The sequence below is a fragment of the Mya arenaria genome, chromosome 5 (genome assembly GCF_026914265.1).
Source record: "Mya arenaria isolate MELC-2E11 chromosome 5, ASM2691426v1".
Lineage (NCBI taxonomy): Eukaryota > Metazoa > Mollusca > Bivalvia > Myida > Myidae > Mya > Mya arenaria.
The window spans coordinates 21,911,217-21,920,337 of record NC_069126.1 but is presented as its reverse complement, the minus strand read 5'-3'; the positions used below and the strand labels follow the sequence as shown (position 1 = coordinate 21,920,337).

The 9,121-nt window shown below is 37.5% G+C and overlaps 1 protein-coding gene across 1 annotated transcript; it reads left to right on the top strand.

The window, feature by feature from the left end:
- Nucleotides 1–516: 516 nt before the first annotated feature.
- On the top strand, nucleotides 517–8,203 carry LOC128235525 (uncharacterized). Its single transcript, XM_052950336.1, has 4 exons — nucleotides 517–997; nucleotides 1,416–1,574; nucleotides 1,878–2,370; nucleotides 6,048–8,203. The coding sequence occupies exons 1-4, from the start codon at nucleotides 518–520 to the stop codon at nucleotides 8,201–8,203; spliced, it is 3,288 nt and encodes a 1,095-aa protein (XP_052806296.1). The 5' UTR covers nucleotide 517.
- The last annotated feature ends 918 nt before the right edge of the window (nucleotides 8,204–9,121 follow it).

Here is a 9,121-nt window from a genome sequence, read left to right as displayed (position 1 = left end):
TGATGTAATTTAAAGAAATACGAACTACTTCAACTAATATACGGCATATATCCGAGGTTATTTTCGATAAAAATGGCCGAGGAGTTCCGAATGACGTCCGGTATGCAAGACAAAAAGATCCAATGTGTTCACAGCCCTTTTCACCTTTACTTTTATTTGAGCATACTGCCTATTCTTGATGTTTTGAGTAATGTGTTTCGTTTAAGAGTAACGCGAATAAATAAATATTCTAATTGTTAACAGAAAATCAGGCGAAAAATTTGTGACAATTTATCTGTTAAGTAAATTTACTATAATATTTCATTATTTCACATCAACAAAACACACTCTGTGTTTTATTGTATCTTGTAACCTTCAGGTAATTCCAGCGATTCCTGCAACATCAGACCGAGTGGAGTCAGATTGACTTCACTAACGTGTCAGCACGAGTTTAGGACAAAATGGCTTCGTACAAAGACATCCTTAAGGAAAAGGATAACCAGAACTGGCTAAAAGGATCCCTCGCCTCAGGATCACCATGGCCGGACTACGAGGCCTCGTTGAAGGGGAATCGCATCGCGTTCAGCAAAATATCCACTCTTCAGTCCTCCATGCCAGGCACCTCGCTGCTGGAACAACATGCAGCCTTTGTCTGACAGAACATGTCTTGCCTTGTCCAACAAGAGGACTCTGCTCACATCCGCGCAACTGCAAGTACCACAACACTCCATTTAAGATACACCGACCTTGCCCCTCACAGATATGCGATGACTTTCGGGATAAAATACGCGCTGTCCACAGATATAGTGGACCGTCCTGGAAGAATACCAAAGCCGACCAATGGTGTACGAACCATTGGCAAATAGCCAAATGCTTTATGCCACCTGACGGCTATCACGACGTGACGTCATACGACGAGACAGACTTCAATGGTATCATAAGCGTTATGATCAACTGTACGGAGTTCGAACGGCACATGTCGTTCCCTATTGGCAACCAACCCAACCCCTTAACTGAGGTAATAACACACGATATTTCTGCCAGTGAATTAAAATAAGCATATTCTTTAAGAATTTTGGCTAAAGGAAATCTGGCCTTTGACTGTTATTTGCATTATATAAGATGCACTCGTACAAGTACGAATATTATTTTACGATGTTTTTGTTTGATACAGATATGGTTTGTGTGTTAACGTTTAAAGAAGCAAAATGATTAGAATTAATAGAAAACTTATCTATGATGCTTTATTTTTGGACCATTATTATATATACATGAAGAAAGCACTTTATCAAACACAAACTACATAATAGTACCTATGAATGTGGGCTATGGTCCCTTTTAGTCAATGGCAACATATAATAGTTTTACACAAGCATCTTTAATATTCGATATCTAGTACTTATTATAATTACTATATTACATATATTTCATTCTAGGCTCGTGTGATAGGCCGCAATATTCGCCATTCCCCGGATCTCAAGGTGACAGACACAGACCTAGCTGACTACTTCGCCACTCTGAACGCGCTTCTGACAGACTCTACATTTCTGGTCAGTGACAAGGATGCCCAGCAAGGTGTCCTTAAACTGCAACAGGTTAATGTTTGTGTTTATTTGACACACAGAGCTCGACAAGGTTTTTGAAAAAGTTGAAATGCTCTTTATTGAATTGTTTTTTTTTTCTGTCCGAAAAGCAAATATACACGATATATTAAAATACATTATTCTTTAAAATAGTTATGTCATTACTTAACCTACTATTTAATAGTTCTATATAGCAGCTTGTTAATGAAGCATATATTGACGCATTGTTATAGAGGATAGTTTTAAATAAGGTATTGAGCTGTAATGTTATTTTTCAAATACATAAGGTTTAAAGACCAATACTCTGGTTTACAGCTTGAAAAAGGCACCCTTCCAATAACGACTGAAGAAGTACGTGCACTACTAGAAGAAGCTAGAGCGACGGTAGAAACTGGCATAGAATCTGGCAAACGTCAGTTAGTGGAGACTGCGGAAACAGGAAAGAAAGATATAGAAGGCGTTGTGTTGCAGGGTAAGACTGCCATAGAATCAGGAACACGTCAGCTAGTGGAGACTGCGGAAACAGGAAAGAAAGATATAGAAGGCGTTGTGTCACATGGGAAGCTACAATTCGAAGATGTAATGAAAACAGGAAAACGCAATCTAGAAGGCGTTGTGACGCAGGGGAAGCTTCATTTAGAAGATGCAATGACAACTGCTAGGGTAGTCACGGAGAGAGGGAAACTCGAGATTGAAGACGCAGTGGCAAAGAGTAGAGACACTGTTCAAGTTGGTAAACGGGAGTTGGAAGAGGCCTTGCAGAAGATAAAAGCTGTTTCTACCCTGTCAGAGGCGGAACAACGAGAAGGTAAGTCTCTTATACTTAAGAAAAAAATAAAACCGAACAAGCATGAGTAATATATGTACTTCAATAATGTTATACAGATTGACATTTACTTGATCTGTATTTAAGGACAGATTGCTTAAAATCTGCAGTTAAGCATTTCCGCTTGGCTCGAACATTCCGATTTTCCAGGTATTTAAGCCGATCCATGTGAGTTCGAACCAACGGGTTTCGACTATATTTCGGTAAGTTTTTTTATAGTCGAAACCCGTTGGCTCGAACTCACATGGATCGGCTTAAATACCTCGAGACTCGGAGAGTTCGAGATAAAGAAAGCGTTGTTAAAAAATCCAAAAAGAGACTACGCAGCCATAAATACAGCATATTAAATAATGTTATCTGTGTCTCCAATAAGAAGAATTACACAATGTTGTGGTTGGTGGTTACATACTTCACGATAACATGGTACAGTTCAGCATATTTTCTACTATGTTTAACTATTATCTATAGTTTCGTTTTTATTTAGAAAACATCTTTATTTTAAAGAATGTCCAGTATTTAAGGTATGTTGTTAACGATCAAGTCAAACAGAATAATTGTTTCAACAAATGGTACTTAGGTGACCATGAATGGAATTCCATTACCACATGTTGATTCGTAAAAAAACCTTGCTGCTAGGGGACATGGCTCCCTTTTCTCTATATGTCTTTATAAAAATAACTTAACAAACCTTCAACTCAGAATCTCCTTATCCGATTTTAAAATAGCATAACAGAAATGTTCCTTTACCCTCATGCTGTTTATAAAATTCATGACCGCCAGGACTTGGCCTACTCTTCAATGTATGCAACCATTGACTCGATTTTAGAATATTTTCACAGAAAAGTACCTAAAGTGACCATATATCAAAATATCTTAAAGATTGAACTTTTTTTTGTCTTGGAACGAGCCAATTTTTGTGAAAAGTATGGACACCAGCGATATAAGACTGCTGACAAAAATAGATTGCAGATTTATATAATTATTTAAGTTAAAAAAAAATGATGTTTTATGCATTTTTCTTAAACCGTTAGTAACAGTTTAAGCCATAAAACATGAATTTTCGAACGGAAATATGACAATCTGCGATCTGATTTTTTGGCAGCAATCTTATATCATTGGTTGGTAGATATTTACGCTGATATATCCTCTTTCCTAGACAAAAAAATAAAAAAAGTTGTAAAAAACGGTATATCTGTGAAAGTGCAGCTTTAAATATTGTAAAAGTTATGGTCCTTTAAAAAATCATATTTTCCATGTCTTAAAAAGCCCGTTTAAAAAATGGGGGGGGGGGTATTATATATAGTATTATAGTTTATATATATAGTATTATAGTTTCACATGTGGCATACGGAGGTAGGCGTCCATTATGTTGTCCGATCAATAATCTAACCCTCTGTTAATCAGGTGGGCGATTTAGGGCAAATTTGGCACTCTTGTTTTTTCGACAGTTCATTAGGTTATGCTTAAGGTCTCAAAATACAATCAAAATTAAAACAATTGCTGTTAGTCAGACCGTTTTCCACTTGAACATCCCATTTTCAAGGTAAATGTTTCGAATTGATTCCGCATCAGTGTTGGATGTAACTCTTAATTGCCAAATGTTGACGAAACGAATCCGCCATGCATCATCACAGTGAATAATAGACGACGAATAAGTTGTTTTCAATACAATCAATTAAACTGATACAATACAACTTATTAATCTGACACTTACATGGGAATGTAGCGATGTATGGGATATTTTGTTTCTCAGTGACAGTTCAAGATGCGCTTGATTTATAGGGACAAAATTGTATGGAAAAAATCAGAAATTCAAATCATTATGAATCAGTTGTAACATACAACTTATTTCCTCTCAATACTGCAGTAATCCGACGTTTAAACTGATTTGTTTACAGTGTACATGTCCTTTGTCTATTTTCATTATCAGTCATAGCATATAAAATGACGTTTAAGGAAGAACCAAGTTGATGTTTACAAAGCAGGTTTAATTTTTTTTTTATTATGGACATTTCTAGTGTTCTACGATTGTTAACAATATGTTAATTGCCATGTAAGATTGTACACTGCAGCACATTAACATACGTTTTTAGCTCACCAGAGCATGAAGTGCTCAAGGTGAGCGCTTGTGATCGTTCTTTGTCCGGCCCCCGTCCGTCAGTCAGTCCGTTCGTCCGTCCGTCCGTCAGTTTGTCCATCCGCCCGTCAACAATTGCTTAAAAACCTCTCCTCTGAAACTACTTGACCATACTCATTGAAACTTCACAGGAAGCTTCCTTGGGTGACCCTCTACAAAAATACAACAAGGGTTCACGATTGATTAACAGCAACAACAACAAAATGGCCGACATCCTGTTTTGCTTTAAAAAGCATCTCCTGTGAAACTACTAGTCCAAATTCAATGACACTTTACAGGAAGCTTTCTAGGGTGACCCTCTACAAAAGTACAACAAGGGGTCACGATTGATCAACAACAACAACAACATCAACAAAATGGCAAACTTTCTGTTTTGCTTTAAAAAACATCTCCTCTAAAACTACCAGTCCAAATTCAATTAAACTTTACATGAATCTTCCTTGGGTGACCCTCTACAAATATACAAAAAGGGTTCACGATTGATCAACAACAACAACAAAATGGCCGACTTCCTGTTTTGCTTTAAACACATCTCCTCAGTAACAACCAGTCCAAATTCAATCAAACTTTACAGGAAGCTTCCTTGGGTGACCCTCTACATAATACAAAAGGGGTCTCCTCTGAAAATACCACTCCAAATTCAATGAATCTTTACAGAAAGCTTCTTTGGGTGATTACTTACAAAAATACAACAAGCTGTCAAGATTGATCAAAAACAACAACAACAAAATGGCCAACTTTTTGTTTTGCTTTAAAAATATCTCCTCTAAAACTACTAGTCCAAATTCAATGAATCTTTACAGCAAGCTTCCTTTGGTAACCTTTTACAATAAAACAACAAAGGGTCGCGATTTATCAACAATAACAACGATCTGGCCAACTTCCTGTTTTGCTTTTAAAAACATCTTCTCTGAAACTTGGAGGCCAAATTCACTGAAACTTTACAGTAAGTTTCATTGCATGAGCGTCTACAAAAATACAACAAGTCATTGAGATTGATCAGCAACAACAAGAACACAATGGCCGACATACTGTTTTGCTTTAAAAAAATCTCTGAAACTACAAGGCCAAATTTAATGAAAATTTACATGTAGCTTCATTGCATGACCCTTTATAGTATAAAACAAGGCATCTTCATCAGTAAAGATATGTTTAAATTGCAACATTTTTATTAATGCTTTATTACAGAGTTATGGCACTTTGCTTAGGTGAGCGTTTAATGGCCATCATGGCCCTCTTGTTCTTTTTAATTTAAAAAAAGACAATCCGAAAATGAAAGAAGACCTCAACCTCAAAGACATTTAACTGCCATTTCCTGTAATGGCGGCGTTTGGGGGTCTTAATCACGCTCAGTGATAACTCTGGTTTTGCCAGGTTAATTTCGGTTAAATACAGAAAATGTGGTAAATATATACAACTGTAGTGGTTTGTATCATTTATCAACATTTACTACCAGTGCAACGTTAATATGTAGCGAGAATATACATGTTATTTGTTATATATATACTTATGCTATTTACAGATCTACGTCAACGGCTAGTCAAGTATTACCAGAAGCAGCTCAACAGCGCGCCCATATCGCCCCTGCTGTCGGACAAGGACGAGAGACTGGAAAAGTTTTACGTTCCACCGAAGATCGAGGAGAAAGACCACAGAAGACTTGGAGACGATCAACAACAAAATGGTTCTCCTATTTCCTCTTACAAACAGATTTTCTGTAAAGAAAAGGGTTTGGCCAACACCGTTTTCGTAGTTGGTGAGGCGGGTATGGGGAAATCCTCATTTTCCGCTATGTGCACCATAAAGTGGGCATCACAGTTCTCCGTGTCGTGTAGAGACGCTGGAGGAATGGGTTTAGATCAAGATAGAGAAGGGAAGACTTCTCTTAAACGGCCGCTATTGAACAAAAAATGTTTTAATCAGAGAATAACGACGGAATTGGTTATACTTAACTCTTTCGTAATAAGAAAATATAATGTTGTAAGAGAATTTCAAGAATTATACGATTCATTGTCTGATGATGGTCGATCGTTTGTACTTTCTCATGAGGAGGAATTTTGTGAATTATTGTCACAACCCAAGTATGATCTTTTTCAAGATGAGGACACTCTTAGAGACATCGAGTTTATGTTTCACATTAAATTGCGGGACTGCTGTGAATCCTGCGAACTGTCCGACATGATTCGAGATCAGCTGATCAACATTATTTATCGTCCAGATGAGATGGCCGCTGGCTACTCCACTATGATAAGTGTGTTGTCAAACCGAAAGTGCGTCGTCATAGCAGATGGGCTGGATGAATGGACGCATCCTACTGAAACAAAGTGTTCATGTTTGTTAGAAGACAAAGCTATCCCTCATTTATCGCAAACGTTAGATGCAACTGTGTTGATTACATCGAGACCCTGGCGATTGTCCCAAAACCGCGTTAAAGACACCAAAATAGACAAATACCTAGAAATAAAGGGAGTAGCTAGCACACCGCTATTAGTTCAGAAAACGCTGGTTTGCCTTAATGAAAAAGTAGCAGAAGAGAGAATACGTATTGATTTTATCCGATTTGTTGCCAGAAGTAGACTGGCGCGTCTACTCTCAGTTCCTATCATTGCATTGTTGCTAGTTTGTATGTGGTTTGAGGGAGTACATGAATCATTTTCCCTATGTGACATATACGCATACATGTTGGACATGATGTTTGGGAGAAAATCGCTTCCTGTGCTTAGTGTTTCGCCCGAACCCACTCCGTTGCTACAATGTTTCAAGCAAACTAAACATGTACGAAACTACTACAATATCGTATTGAAGCTGGCACAGCTTGCATTCGATAAATTGTTTTCGATGGATCGAAAGTCCTCCCTTGTGTTTCAAAATGTTGACTGTTTGACACAAGAGGAGCTCCTGTTCGTTCTGAAATCGGGTATCATGCGAGAAACAAAGTCGCAATCTTTAATAAGAAAATCATCGAGTTTCTCATTTATCCACAAAACTGTACAGGAATTCCTTGCTGCAGTTCACATTGCGCACCATGCCGAGGAGATACAAAGAGTAATTAAGCCAAATTACTATGAAACATTTCAGGAGTATTTAGCTTCAGATAACCAATTAAAGGAAAGTTCAATGTCTGATGTATCGCAGGTTTTTATCTTCATGTGCGGTCTAAATAGTAAAGTTGCACAAGATATGTCTGCTATGATGTCAATTATTGTAATGGAAATGACCATGTACGATAATTGGAATATCACATTACAACAAACACTTTGTGCTGGTTATAGAGAGGCATTGGCCAACAATGTACAGAATATTCAACTGGAACTAATGTGCCTTAAGATTGATCCTGATACTAGAGATTTGTCAACCTTAAAGACCTTGATATCGATGAACAAGTCTCAGCTACGTCAAATAACTATCTTCGGAGAAGAGGATGAGTTCAGCGAGGAGGAGCTCCAGGCGTTGTTTATCAGCTCAAAGAACACTCTCACCCATGTGAAAATAGGTACCCGTGCTGGACAGTATGACCTTTCTGCGTGCTGCCGTCTACAATATTTGACAATATCTAGGTCCGATTTGCGAATATTCGGGCCCGATACATCCAATATCACGATTGATACGAGTAGTTTAGTTGAGTTGAAGTTATATGATGTTTCGGAAAAGGTTGAAAGAAGTATTTTACAGTCATAAGAACACAAATGTGATCAATTAATGGAGTTCAACATTGAGAGTATCAAGAACATTAGCTTATTTTGTGAGGCACTTCCACAGCTGAATCATTTGAAACAAATATGGATCTGTTTTACAATCCTCGGTGATCACCCACTACTCCTCCCACCCTCTGTCACCAATGTTACCTTGTACATTGTGACAATGTCCGCTTGGTGCTTGAGGGAGCTGGTAGAGAGGGTGAAAAACTTCTCTCACACTGTGAAATGCCGTATTTACAAGTGCACTGTGAAACCGATCAAGGATTATGAAGACATCAAACGGAACACTCAATCGAGTAGAAACATTACGTTTTGTTGATGCTGAATTATTTGTATTTGGTAATAGACATTGATTCTAAAGAAATGGGAGAATTGTTTAGTCAAGTGAGATAACAGTTTCATGCCGCATCCACAAGTGAAAATGTGATCATTGTATAGTATGCTTAACATTTTGTGTTAGTTGGTATTTTACGGCATAAGTGCACTGAAGTCTTGATGACTTCAATCCATAACGTAAATGACGTCATTGACAAGCTTTGTGCGCCCGTTGGTTGGACTAACCCTGCAGTACGGTCAAAGGAATCCATTGTATAATACTCTGTAACGCTGTTAAACTATGAATAATTTCATAAATGAAATATTCAACCTGATAAGCAAAGTATTCAGTGTTTTACATAATGTCAATTAAAGACCGTTTTTCTCCCTATATTTTACAGGCGCACAATCAAGGTTGATGCAATTTATTGTTAACTTTAATGCATTGAAGTGTTTAACTCATTTGACTTTAATGACCAAAACAATTAAAAGCCTTTATGTTTGAGATACAGCTAACATATTAGCAACATGTAGGCGCTTTCGTATCTGGGAATTTGTGGCCACGTAGTCATTAATTGTTTTT